The sequence below is a fragment of the Lissotriton helveticus genome, chromosome 11, assembly GCF_964261635.1.
Source record: "Lissotriton helveticus chromosome 11, aLisHel1.1, whole genome shotgun sequence".
NCBI classification, from domain to species: Eukaryota; Metazoa; Chordata; class Amphibia; order Caudata; family Salamandridae; genus Lissotriton; species Lissotriton helveticus.
In genome coordinates this window covers 1,042,165,663-1,042,180,539 of record NC_136072.1, presented here as the reverse complement: position 1 = coordinate 1,042,180,539, position 14,877 = coordinate 1,042,165,663, and the positions used below count along the sequence as shown (strand labels likewise).

General features: G+C 41.4%; 1 protein-coding gene across 2 annotated transcripts in view; it reads left to right on the top strand.

Annotated features, from left to right (window-relative positions):
* The window catches only part of ATP2A2 (ATPase sarcoplasmic/endoplasmic reticulum Ca2+ transporting 2), a 258,289-nt gene extending 244,709 nt beyond the window's left edge, over window positions 1-13,580 (top strand). For both annotated transcript variants that reach the window (XR_013602562.1, XM_078667497.1), the window contains exon 21: window positions 12,783-13,580. Coding sequence is in view for 1 of the 2 variants with exons in the window: in XM_078667497.1 (XP_078523623.1) it covers window positions 12,783-12,796 (14 nt within the window). In the remaining variant the exon portion in view is untranslated. The remainder of the gene's footprint in view (window positions 1-12,782) is intronic.
* Window positions 13,581-14,877: the final 1,297 nt, after the last annotated feature.

Genomic DNA, 14,877 nt, shown 5'->3' with positions numbered 1-14,877 from the left:
GCCTCTGGTGTTCCAGATGCTGTGGCCTGACTTAACCGCTTTCAGGTTTCTTTAAACCTAAAGGATGTTGCTGTCCTTTGTGCAAAGTGTTAACTTTAGCAAAACAATGTTCAAAGATCAATTGCTTCTGTATATGAAAATTTAATTTATCGGTCTCTTAAGTGCTTTGATCTTAATTGCTTCAGGGAATTGTTAGACTAGAGGAAATATGAATTAATTTACAGAGCGCTTCAGGCACTAAACAGAAATTGGGACACCTTGGAAGGAACTGATTATGTGAAATATCGTTCTTCCTGATTGTAGGCAATAAATGAAAATAGAGTAGTGAAAGCAACAAATAGTATATGAATGGCAAAAATGCTAATAAACTGAAACATATGCAGTTGATAGGCTAGGGAATATTGTACGCCCTACGCCAAGCAAACTTCTGCTGGGAGGGCAAGTGGATCCAAGAAAAGAAGCAAATCTATGCAGCAATCTGACTGAGGGCTGGCCATTTCTTAGTCTCTGTTTGGGTGTTTTTTCTGTGATAAACCTCTGTACAAGGTTATTACAAATTGGAGAAAGGCAATCGTACTTTAATTTCTGTAAATTATCTGAGTGCCACCTTTAGGCAAAATGATGATACACTCTTCAAGGTAATTTTAAAAAACTAAACTTAACTTTGAGAAATCCGAGAACGGCTTAACAACAATACAGAGTCCTTCCCACACAGAGTCGCTGCTTTCATCAGAGGTCTTCCTAGGTTGCATTACCCTCTGAAGATTTTGAAACTGGTCTGATGTTTCAGTTGCAGGTTGGATTTTGGGTTATGAAGAGTGTATCAGTGAGGTTGCACTGAAATGCTGTATTGTTTAAATGAGTTAAGTTCATTACATAGCGAGTACAACATTTTGAATTTAATGGGTGAGGCTAAAGGCCTTTATCCAGCCGACTAGAAGGTTGGTAAGCAAGGACATTGTCCAGCAGATCTGTGTAAAATAACTGGTGATAAAGGGTGCTTTTGGGTGCAATAATGGCTGGTTAGTGGCATATTCTGATGAATACATCTTCCCACAGATTCCCCTCCTTATGAATACTCCTTGCAGGCTTCAGATGGCTCTGGAAAACCTTTTTCTCCTCTCAATGACTTTCGAATTCATCAAACGTCTCCTCAAAGGGACTCAGGCTTTAAGCTCTGCAGATGGTGCAACAAGAAGCCATGTTTGGGTCCCCATGCTGATTGCATGTGGTGTCTAGGCTTGGAACATGATTTTGCAGACTGTACCTCCATGCACCTAAAGGTAATCAGGGAGGCCTAATACATTTTGGTTAAGCATAAAGGAGCGGGAGGCCAAGTAATTTTTGGCTAAGGCCCACAGGGAGACTCTCACTGCAAAAGGTGTCACGTTTAATTCTCCTAAGAGACCTTAGGACAAAACACATCATAGGAAGGAGAAGTATTCTTCCCCGGTTCTCAGAATCATTGCAAGTCTCAAACTGTTGGTGAACATCCCACCCGCACCTCTTGCTGGCACCTCAAAAGACAAAACCAGAGTTTCTCAGTCCTTTGCCCGACACTGCACAGATCTTTTGGCTAGCAATGCTGAATCTTTTCATGGTGACCCACATTCACCTGGGCTACTCCTCGGATAAGGGAGTGAGAGGTCTATTACTGTGGGCTTATTGGTCCAACGCCATGCCCCCAACCCCTTTGGCCTTGGAGCTTATGTTGGAGTTAAAATCAAATGTGGCTTTGGCCCTTTAGCGTCTATTTCGAAACAGCCAGGTTGTCCAAAAAGCAGGCTCTGGTTAAGAACTTATTTGAGGAAATTATCTGTGTGGCAAAGGATAACTTGAAGGCTAATTTGAATGAAGAACCATATGGTGAGCACTTCCCCAGGACAAAAGGTTCACTTGTTTGAGTGAATTTTTAGTTCAGATGTCTCGGGTGTGGATAAGAACGAAGGCCATATGTAAGATAATGACTCGGAGGCATATTACGCCAGCTCACTTTTAAATATAGGTGCTGGCATCTACTTGGATTTAGAAAATGCAAGTGGTCTAGATAGTTCACCAAAAGGGAATATTTCTTGCACCTCTGGCCATTCCTTGTAGGGAGTTTACTCTTAACAGTTGTTTGGAAGGCAACAGAGGTTTTAATTAAGAGCTCCTGGATTCTATAATGGCTGTATCGTTTCAGCTGCAGCAGTCCACAGGTAAAACACCAGATGGCATAGGTCTGCTCCAGGTAACTTGCACATTTTGTCCTTCTCCTTCAATGACGGGTCTGGTTGTTTAAACATAGCCTTCAAAACTTTCCTTGTGGCTGCCCGATACAGGAAATCAAAGAAGACCATATGAAAAAGTTGTTCTGTAACGTGGTGAGTATTGAACTGGATGTGTCAAAACAGACCCTGAGCTTTGTCTTTGCGGACAGCTGCGATGCTGCATCTCCTTGCTTTGATCTATTTTACTGGGTTCCCATGAAATGTCTGGTTTAATCTTCCCATTTCTCTGCCCACTGGCACTCTTTGACGTTTATGGTGCAGTGCCAGCGTTTGTGGTCCTCCTTTTTGAACTGTCAACAGTGGCACGCATTTTAAAAAGGATTCTGGTGGCTTTGGCCTCTTTGTTGTGGAAATCTGAAGTAAGTCCATGGATTCTTGCACTTGGACGACTGGTTGGTGATGGCAAAATCCAGGGACATCTTCAGTTTACAGTACACTTCCTCCACAACCTGGGCTTTTCCTTAATCAGTGAAGTCTCAACTGGCTGACCTTTTTGGAATAGTCTTCGACGCAGTCCTTATGAAGGCCTTCACTCCTCATGGATCGCAGATATTTCAGTGATGATTCTGATGTCTGAATTTAGCTTGGATCCTGGTCATGGAGGTCTTGCACGTGTGGAGTCTTTTGCCTCTTGTTGGTGCCTAACGCATGGTGGTGGGTGAGTGGCGGAGGAGGCAGTGGCCGCCACGCCTAGGAAGTTGGTTAAGGCAGTGGCTCTGTGCATTGGGATTTCTCTTTTAGATTTCTTCACCACGACTCCAAACAGAAAGTGCCCTTAATTTTGTAGTATACTCTTCCCACCTGATGGTTCCCAGGGAGATGCCTTTCAGGTTCACCTGCTCAGAGGGCCTGCTGTATACATTACAGCCAATCCCATTTCGGATCAGATACCTGCAGAAGGTGTGTGCGGATCAGAAACAACTGGCTCCAGAATGGACAAGAAGGATCTGATACATCAATGTGGCATTCATGCTTTTTGCCACCACTTCCCCTCCGCACACAGAACACCTACTCCTGCAACAGGATAGTCCTATCATTCACCCCAAAAACCAGATTCTACAGCTACATATATGGAGAGCGAGCAGTGAAGCATGTTTGTGTCTAATATGCTCCAGTGATGTCGGTCGCACCCACATCCACAATCACCGGAGAGCCCTTTACGGGAGATAGATCTCTGACCAGTATGTCGCCTGAAAGGGGTATTCATAAGATGAGGAATCTGCAAGAAGATTATGTATTCACCAGAAATACTGTTACTGAATAGAAGTATTAAGGTTGCAGTGAATGTATGTTTTCTTTGAACGTGTTCTGCTGCACAATAGTGTGTCCTGTTGGCGTGCCGATGCCCAGGTGTATCTGTGTTGTGAATGCATCATGTCTCGGGTGTATTGTTGTGTAAAACAACTTAACTATATGAGTCCAAGATAGCAAGGTTTTAACCCAACACTGGGGATGCTTATTTTCTTGTAGGCGTCAAAACCTTCTTCCTCTTCATTCAATATTCAAAAAATATTTATATGTCTCACACTTGACACCAGATTAAGCAGGCACTTGGTTCCTGGCGACACAACCCTATGTTAAGGTCTCTAGTATAACTGGATGGACATCGGTTTATAGTAATTTCCACTAAGATTCGTAAGAGTAAGTTAGAAAACAATTATGCAAGTTCATTACAGGGTTCAGGAGGGAAGAAAAGTAATGTGTCAAGGCAAGAATCCTTAAGCATCATAGAAAAAGGGTTAGTGGTCAATGTTGTTTCTAGGACAAGGCGAGATTAGACGATCACCAGAGGCCAAGCAATGCATATTACTTTAGTATTAAAGTTTCATTACCTGATAAACATAGCTAGCCTGACGTGCCAGCAGAACAGCCCAGATAATATCTATTATTTGATCTGGGTGATCAAAAGCAAAAATAAATAGAGGATGGGCTTATTGTATGTACAACAGAGTGCACACTGCATTACCCTTCACATAAGGTGAACATGCATGCATAAAGGCATCAGGTGAGAGCCTGGTCTAATTCTGGCATACTCAGGTTAGCATAATGCTTGATTACAAGAAGCAAGAAAAGTCTTTGCATGCTTAGCAATGTCATGGATAGCGTCTCTATCAATACTACACCAATGCGGAGGAGCTGTATTTGGAAGAAATGTCACCTTTTTGATTGGTCGAGTTGAAAGTTTACAATGGAAAATACACCTTAGATGGTTACCATATCACTTTTAAACAAGGGCCATCTGAGCTTTAGGGCTTCAAGCCTGAAACTGGTTTCCTTACATCACCCAGGAGGGATAGAACCATTATAACTCCAGAATTACAAAAAAAAGAAAGAAACAACATATACTTCTGAGCTTGATTATTAGTTTGACTAAAATGGACATCAATACTTCATTTGGGGAAAATGTAATGTCTATGAATGGTGTTTGGTCTTCCTACTCACCTATCATCACCACACTTAAAGCAGGGTGCATCTATATTCTGCGCCAATTTACCCGCAGTTCCCTGCTTGCTTCTGGTTTAAGGGTTCCACCTAATCATGTGTGACTGGGCCTCCTAGAGGTCTCGCCTGCTTCTTTGCCTATTTAAGACATCACTCACATCAGTTTATGAAGCACTTGAATGAGTATATCATTTTACAACCATATAATGTCGGTGTTTTCTATAGTAGTAAAAATGTTAACTTGCGCCTACTTCAGGATAAGAAACTCTTCCTAGCAAATCGATCTGGAAGGCTTATAGATAAGGGGTGAGGGATTAATATTAAAAAGGTTAATTTGTTACATTAAACTCACCCCATGAATAAGAGGATGGAATGACTCCTTTACCCTTGAACAGTTGGGAAATAATGTGGGAAAGTTTAGGAATAAGCTAGGATTGGGACAGAGTGCAGGATGTCAGTAACAGAACTCTGCAGTTCATACCCAGAGGTTAACACTAGGGCTTCGATTATCAGTGATTTGGAAAATTGCGGCAACTGTACATAGGCCCGTCAATTTCACCTGGGTCGGAGTTTTCCAAATCCTCAGTTTCTGCAAGCAACTATCATCAGGTCAGAATTGCTGACGTTTACGAGGAGGAAAAATGCTCGGAAAATACCGGGACATGCTGAAATTGGTGTGGGAAGCACCGAAATGTGCATGTTCAATTCCATTTTGAAGGGGGACTTGCAATTGGAGGTGTTTATCGCACCCAGGGCAGCAGCCCCAAGGGTGTGTTTATTTATCTGATGCGATTCATAACACGGAAATATCGACCCACTTTTAACCGACGGCTAAGTGAGCTGTCTGACTTGGCCCATTTAAAAATGCTGTGAGTGTGAACTCTATTCCAGGAAGCCTTCCAACACGTTTAGCATGCAGTGCGACAACGCAGTGACTCCTCTCACTTCCGTATGCGTTTTTAATGTGCAGTGAAAATGTATTCCACGATCCTCAAATAGCAAATGAGCTTCATAACCGAACGTGCAAGGGGTCGCTTTAGCACATCAGCCAGTTGGAGGAATCCGCTTCCATCTTCATAGCCCGAGTTTCCGAAACAAACTTCTGATTGACTTGGGTTACCCAGTACACAATGTACTAAGTAATTAACATACTTGTGAGCCCGCACAGACCTCCTCAGGCTTTCTCCTCTGAAGGAGTTCACCTGGGGTTAGTTTTTCAGAAGGAACTCAATCGCTTTCTGGCTGAATATGAGGCTTAGTTCATGTCAGGACTCTGCCTATCTCTAGTCCTGCAGTTTGCTGTTCATACCTCAGTGTTCTAGTGAGCCCACGCCCTCCCGTTTTAGTACTGTATTCCTCTATAAATTCTACCAGCATTGTGTTTTCACCATATTCTGAATCCCATGACACTAGGTGTCGCGAGCCCCGCTCTACGCGGTTCCTGGCCATTGAGTGAGTGATGCTCCTGACCTTTACCATGGCAACCTTCTCAAGTGGAGAGCCTGGCCTCCAAGAATACATCTCAGGGAGGGGTCCTGGAGTCACAAGAAGAATACTCAGGGATCTCTAATCTATCAGATGCACATAATCTCAAGAATATATCTCTACCTATCAACTCAGGAGTGTTTATGGATGGAATACCGGATGACTGTAAACTGACCTTCAGGTATCTCTCTGCTTTAAATAGAAAGCATTGAGACTTGTCTTTTGTAACCTTGGCTGAATAGGCTTCCTTCTGGTAGAGCATGGACCTAATCCTGACAGTCCGTTACTTTTGCGCTAAACCACCTTTCTTAAGCATTTTTGTCTTGGGTGCTACGTTACCCTCTACCTTTGAATGGGCCACACAAGTGTCCAGACGAGAGGTATCGTTTTATTTTAATCGGATTTCACACAAGCGAGTACACCTTTGGAAGCACTTTTATATAGAAGTGTAAACATTTACATGCACACATTTGTAGGTAGACAGAAAACATGAATGTCTCCTTTGGAGGGTGTAGTTGAATAAATTGATCACTCTTGCAATAGCATTAAGCATGAATGTGTTTAGCCAGCGTTACTCATAAATAATAAGGCTAACAGGGTGAGTGGGAATGGATGCATTTGCTATAATCAAGTGTTTTTTTTTTTTAAAAGGAATGCATTTTTTTAAAGGCCAGTGACAAATGTTTTCAGACTAAGCTCTGCAGAGTTGTACACAAAATGCTCAAAGCAGCCCTCCAAGTCTAAATGTGAAGTTTGAGAAATCTGGCCAATGCAACTCGCAGCTTTCATATCTTGGTTACTAGATACATAGAGAATGTATTATTAATTCACAATATCCGCATCATAGGTTCTTTTACAGGCCTGTTCACCCCAGTTTAGTGCAGCCGACGGAACAGTGTGCACTGCTGGGATTTATGATAAACTAGTCTGGTCTGTTTTTCATCAGGCCTCTCATGCTACAGCAGCTCCAGCTGCCTTAATACATCTCCCAGTACCTTATTGGGATTAGTTTCCTTGTTCAGTATGTTAATATAATGCATTTTATCCAAAATGCCACTTAATTTTACAGTTGTCAATACATAAAAAACACTAAACTAAATCAGGATGCAAAAATTAATATATGAAGAATGGTGTGTAAAATGGTTGAGACCCACGAACGGTCTGTACAAATACACGCAACAAAGAAGATGTCCAGCCGATGTAGGTTTAAATATAGATGGAACAGACCACAAAATCGTTTCTTTTGTGAAATATCCTATTGGTTATTTCTGAATAAAAATGTACCGTAAATTGGAGCATTAAACCCAACAGAAACCTTATAAAGTGCATTTTAAGGGTAACCCTATGGTGTATTAAGAATTGGGAATGAGGTGAAAGGGGGTGTTGCATACAATGCATTTGTGTAGAAAAAAAAATCAGATGAGGCAAGAAGAAGCAAAAAACATTAAGATTCCAAACAGAGATCTGAGGCACTATGCTCGAATGTTTTATTAGAATAATAGCCCAAATATTTCTTCCGAATCTAATCGTGGAAGCAACTTTCTGCGTTTTAAACCTCAGCTGAATTTCTTTCTTCTTAACAAAGCCAGATATATCGCTCTGAGGCAATATTACCAGAGAAATCTAAAAACCTAACAGCGCATAAAATTAAAATAAACAAAGTGCCTCGTGTTCCATTCCAGTTTTTTTTGTAATTTGTCCTCTGCTTCTTTTTGCTGCGTCCAACAGCTTCTAGAGACAAACTGAAAAAAATACGATATTAGCTCTTGGTGCCTGTATTGGACCAGGAGTCGATCATTATCAATAAGCTGGACTACTTATTTTGCAAAGCTCCAATAAACACTACTAGTACCTGTTAACCTCTTCCATGCTCATGACGAGCTGAGCTCGTCATGAGGCCCGGTTGAGCTGCACTCATGACGAGCTGAGCTCGTCACAGCCGTTGGAACGTTCGCACGCAGGGATAATTACCCCGCTGTGCTGAACGTTCGAAAAATGGGTGTGGTTGTGACGAGCTCTGCTCGTCATGAGTGCAGCTGCACTGTGCCTCATGATGAGCCGAGCTTGTCACAAGCACAGGGCCCGCGCGTGGCCCTCCTCCCCCTGTTCAGGGGGGGAAAAACACCCCGCAGCGAAGGGGTTAAGCGTTCAGAGCGAAGAGTAAAATATGCATTTTATTTGCTGCATCATATAAATGAGTTTTTATCCTTCTTCATAGTTTTCCCCAAGTCTGTCTTTATTAGCCTTCAGGTTCTAGAGGTAGGTGTCATCTGGTTGACTTTCATTGCTTCGGGAAAGCTGCAGATGCATTTGAACTTCATTCACCACTTGACCTGCTGAATCTAAGCCAGTTCTTAACTCAGTGCATCAGCAGAGGTGTTACATCTGAAGGCGTGTTTTTAGAGGGAGAGGACCTGAGGCCCATGTCCACCATCTCCATCGCTTTCTTTGATCAAATTTCTGGGTCAGGTACATACAACGGCTGGTACGGTCCTTTACCAATAGAGCCATGATTAAGTAATCCTAATTCCCTGCCCTCAGAGTATATCATCATCATTGAAATAATGGGTTCTATTAATGTACATATTGGTGAGCTGAGGTGTGTTGGCCAATGTAACTAGCCACCAACCTGTAGCAGGGTTTGTGGAGTGAGACTGCCTACTCTCTTCCATCTGTTCTTACCATCGAACCCATCCTCTCTCTTAAGCAAATCCTTAGACTGAGCCTCAAGTTCTGTTTCAGCTCCAATGCTTTAACCACCTTTATATAAGTTGCAATAAAAGACACCTCTGTAAGTTGATATGCCAGTTAAGCACTTCATAAATATTTCCCATCTTGAATACATTGCAAATCTCTTATAAGTAAATCATTTTACTCTAGGTGTTCCTCTCTGCAATGTCCCCTCCTGCTTTTAGCTTTTAATACACCCCTCCCCTACTCTTGTGGTGGTAGCCAACAGTTTTTTCCTCTTTTTAGTGAGTGAAAATGTATATTCCCTTGAGATCTTTGGTTTCCGAATGTCATTCCCCACACTTCTTTCAAATACGTTCAACACTTCTAACTGGAGTGACTGATTTAATTTCTTAAAAATGAACACAGTATAATTTGCTGTTTCGATCATCGTATTAAGGACCATAATGGATTTCTGCATCTGTTGCTGTTATTTCTGATGTCTTGATGCACCAGTTTTATCTCCCCTTGTTTCTTGCTCATTTTCCATACATGCCTCACATTAAAGCATCCCTGCCTCTTTCGAAGGTGGTTTTTCAAGAAGTTCAGAATTCTTCCGTTTGTAACTCCCTCGGCCTTCAGCCTAAGGCTTATCCAAACCAGACCATTAACTCTAAATTCCAGATGCATATCAAGTTAGTATGGCACATTTTGAACTTTCACGTGCACCAGATTTGATAACATGGCATTGTGTTTGGACTTTTGTACTTGGATGTCCACGTGCCCCATGTACTGTGTCAGAATAGCTCTACTTTTGGCTGTTATTGCCATTGTGTCTTCGAATCAATGACAGACCTCTCCTAAATTGTAACTTGCTTTTATGTGCCATTAAGGCAAAGGCATAACCTAGCTTGGTTCAGCTATACTCCCTTCCCCCATGATAATGGGATGTATACTACAACATGAAGCGGCCTGGTCTCCTGTCTGTAACCAAGAGTGCCTTGGCACATGTTATCATCTTTATTATTGTAGCTGTCAGTCTATCTTCCACAGCCATATACTCCATGGACTTTCTATCCTCATATCCAAGCTTTCTTACAAGCACACTTTGCCTTCATGAGCCAAGCCACGGTTTTAGGTGATCTTCTGACTGCAGACTGGTAGTCCCACAATTCAAGCGGATCATTTATGGGTACTCTGCGGTCAACATATTGAAGTCCCTCCCCTCCTCTTTGCGAACTAAGAGACTTGGGGCCTGATTACAAGTTTGGTGGACAGTGTTACTCTGTCACAAATGTGATGGATATTCCGTCCGTCAAATTAGAACTCCGTTATATCCCACGGAACTTGTAATACGGTGGACTTTATATCTGTCACATTTGTGACAAGGTATCCCATCCACCAAATTCATAATCAGACCCTTAGTTTGTTTTCCTAAGATCTTGAAGACCGAACATCTGAAGCAGTAACTCGCAATTTTAGGCCAATATGTTGTCCTAGCTTTCTGTTTCAAATCCTGTGTGCCTCTTGGCAATCTGGAAGAAAGACTGTGTTTGTCTAAAACAACGAAACAGAATTGATGTAAAATAAATACAAGTGGACATGCAGTTGGAGGTGCAACTTGTGTGCTCCCTATGTAGTCTTTCCTGACCGACACTCTACTCCCAAAAGGATATAATGGTAAAGTGCATCATTCAACACACAAAAGGTAATGGGAGGCTGCTTACAGTAAGTCTAACCCCCGGCTATCGCTCATGTAGTACTCCAACCAATCGTTCTTTTGCTCACCATGCCACCTCAGTTTGGACCCAGCCATACGCAGGTCAGTCTTGACCAAGGTGTACCCGGCTGATGAGCCCAGAATTAGGGCATCACCGGTCCTGATTTGCTAGTGTTTCGGTTCCGGGAGGGCCTGGCTTGGCAGTTAGGGCGGGACTGCCCCAGGGTCAAGACTGGTTTGCATATAGCCGAGTCCAACCCGAGCTATTACCAGTGGTTAGACGTATTACAAACATCCTCCTATCACCTTTAGTGTGTTTTAAAGTGAATCACGCACCATGTTACACATCCGCTGCATGAGTTGGATGTTTCCTACCCCCAAAAACAGCCATCCACGTCCTTAAAACCTTGGTGCTCTTCATTTGAAGTAAATTGGGATCTGTAGAATGCCACAATAGCAGCATTATTTTGCCATAAATGTGTTTGACTCTAAAATCTTTCAAAATGTACGTGCAGTACTTCTAATTTTCCTTGTCAGTACTTTGTAATTGGACCCAACTTGCTTCTTACATGAGATCAAAATAAAGACGTATAGCACTAAAAGGTTATTTATTTAATTGTGACAGCACTTTCTTTACTGCCCCAAGTTCTCTATGACCCTAATATCTCTGTGTGTAGCTCTCCAACTTGCTGCCTATTTTCAATCTGCTATCTAGTGAACATCCAGCAGCATAGCTAGACCTTTGGCCACCTGTGGCGGTTCCTACTTTTGCCGTCCTGCAGCGGCAGCCGCATGTAAGAGCAGGGGGGACCTCCACCCCCAAAACTCGTGCCGCCTAGGGCAGACTGCCCCCCTTGCTACACCACTGTGAACATCTCATATGTTATCTACATTATAAATAAACATGTTCTTTGATTAGCACCAAAATTAAGTTGTTAACAGTGATGTCCAAGGCTGTCCTTGAATTCACAGTGCTCCTTGTTTATTCTAAAAGCGTCTACTTTAAATTTCCCAACTTCTATGTTTGGTTGTAAGCTCATTCATCTCTAAAACACAGTACTGCTTGCTTCCCCAATTCTTGCAGCTGCTGTTCCACTACTGGTTGAAGTCCTCTTCTGTGTGATTCATACATGGACCCCAGTCCAGAGAATATTTTCTTAGCAACACTTATCGGGGACGGTCTCCGTTATATGTAGGGTACGCCTGCAGAATGATTGCTAATCTCATACCCCACCGGTTAGCCAGCTTCCTGTCCACTGAAAAAAAGTTTGGTTCTTTAACTTTTCACACCCTGGGGGATTTGAGTATTTGCTGTAACATCAGTTGTTCTCCAAGACGTATCTAAAGGGAAATATGTAAGATACTCATGCGTCTGATTCTTGGTATACAGTATATGCCAAAAGCAAGTTTAGATCTTTGGAAAAAGGTTGAAAGAGACCAAGGGTGTGATTGGAAGAAATGTCAATGAAGTCACAGACATGCACTGGAACAGGAAACCTTACATGATTCTATTCTTATAGTACAAACCCGGGAAGGCTATTGAGACCATATATGTATGTGTAAATATACATATATGTATGTGTGTGGATCTTCCCCAAGGCAGCAGAACGGTCTACCGTTATGGTTTCTAATCAAATCTGGAGGTGTGCCTTGGGCATTTAGATGTATATTCCTTAATGCAACATGTCAAGTGTTTTTTAACAAATGGTCATAGCCAATAATTAATTTGCCATCAACCTGTTTATTTGCATTGTTTATTCAATCCTGATTGTTCCCTACTAGGATTCTAATTAATAATACACCTGTAATTAAATACCTTTAGATTAATAACTCACTTTGAAAATGGATACGACATGAAAAGTCACAGTGTGGTGTGATTAATTTGACACATGCGGCACTTTCACTGCAGTTGCAAGAACACGCCACACCTTACTACTAAATGCACAAGTTTGTTGTGGTTTGCTGTCACAGTTTAGTTGTTCTTTGATTTTTGGTTAAAGTAGCATAACATATCTATTTGTATTTAAGGATGTGACGTACATTCAGACAAATGCCATAATTCTATAATCCTGAAAGGGAAATAAGATTTCTATTTCATCAGTAGAATGTGATTGTCTAAATGTCCCTTTCAATAATTTCGACCTGCTTCTGTACTTTTTAATGTTTTATTCACATTTTCTTCTTTTCCTTTTCAGCCCCCATGGAGTAATCCCGCCCTAGAATATTTTGCAGGAATGTAAGGTTGTTTTGTTGCGTGCATGTGTGTTTTAGTGTCAATTCTACCAAAAAAATTCTCTGCATGTATGTGTTTAACAAAATTGTTGGGGGGAGAAATGTGTGTGTTACGCGGAGAACCTGTGTGCTACAGATAGGGCTACAAATATAAAAATGTAAAAATGTGCTATACAGCTTAAGGAAGCGGAGATCTTCGCAGAGAATCCGGGCTCTTGCCGTATCGGGGAAGATCCTTGGTCTACGAAGAAGAGCAAAGGAGAACCCTGACAAGTTTCCGTAGATATCTCTGTAAAATGTCATCGTTTCTAAAATGTACAATATCATTGCAATGCATGCCTTCAATTGTAAGTAGCCAAATCTCTGTATTGTATCATCCAACGTGCTACTTTAAAGACCGCTATGTACAATATGCAATTCTATTTATAAGGTAATTAAAAACACTACAGATGTTAAAAGTTTAAAATGTACGACTACAGTTGAAGATCATCATTTCAGATTTATTTTATTTTTTTGGTCGTGCAAACAGTAAAAGTTTTGCACTGTGATAATGTAAGTTAACTTAAATGAAATGTAAAGCTGTATACAGATGTTGGTGCAATATAAACTGTGTGATGCGTTCATCTAAGAGTCAGTTCCCACAAATGTTTGTTTCACCTAAGACAATTGTAAATATGATCAATTGTTCATTTTAGAGCTGACAATATAAAAAGCATCACATGAATTTCATGGTTTCAGGAGAATAAAAAATATTCAATATATGCTTGGCTTTGTTCGTTTTATTTCACAGCTTAAACTCTTTAGGTGAACAAAGTGCAAAACTGGAAATTATGCCGGAATAGCTTTGAAGAGAATTTGCTCTGTATCAAAGAAGAATGCTCTTCACTCATTGGCATAACCAGCCTACCACCTTCAGCTACTTGCAACAAATGCTTTTGAATTGCAAATTAATAGATAGAACACAAAGGAATGCTTATCCTAACTAATGAACACGTTAAATGTTTTTATCTGGTAGTTTTAGCAATGTGCAAGGCATTCAAATTTGAGTGCGAGGGCTTGGCACACAGGGAAAAGGGGCGGTGGAGGAAGCAAGATAACCACAGCCACCTTATGATTAATTTAGATTATAAGAGAGTTGTGTGGGTAAAAAGTACTTCCGTGTCACAAAATGTAATCCTAAAACAACACACCAAACCTGTTTTTCGACTCTTGCATTTGTTGTTGATCTGATGGCATGTGCAGTTTAAGATCCCTTCCATCATTCCTGTGACTAGTTAGGACACCTGACCAGAGTACTTTCAGAGCAGGCTAAAAATATGTACAAACAAGATCACTCTAATAAGCCAGATAGGTTCAAGCTGCTAAGAAGAGAAGGTGGTCTCTCACGACCCTGGTCAGTGAAGCCTGGAACAGTGCTTAATTTGTGCAGATTGTGTGGGTGGCATTCATTTTTCTGGATTAGAATTTAACTTTTATTTTTAACCATTATCAGTCTTTAAACCAGAGGAAGGCAAACGAGCGTTTGCAATGCAATAGGTCTTGCAATTACAAGGAGCTATTGAAATTGTAAATGACAATGCCTTTTATTTATGTGTTTAAAAAACCTGCAATAATAAAAGGTATTGTTATTTACAATCCCAATAGGTCAAAGTTTCCAAAATGCGAGACCTATTGCATTGCAAATGCTTGTTGTGCTCCATGCTGCGCTTCCATGTTAATAGAGGCCACGCCCCTTTTTTAGACGAGCCGTGTCTAAGGAAAGGTCGGCGGCCGCTATTGAAGTGAAAGCATGTTAAGCAGCGCTTTAATCCCAAAAAAAATGTTGTCACGTTTACAAACAAATGCTTTTTTTGTAAAAGCACGCACAGCGCGCTGAATGTTGCAGGAAAGCATGTAGTGCTTGCAGTAGGAGAAACGCATTAAAGAAAATAGTGCTTGCAGACTAAATAAGACATACGATGTAACAAATGAAGTAAAAGGGTCAGTCCTCATGGGAGGTTACAAATGAAGACAAGGCAGTACTAAGGAGGGACTAACAAGCCTATAAACGGATCAAAA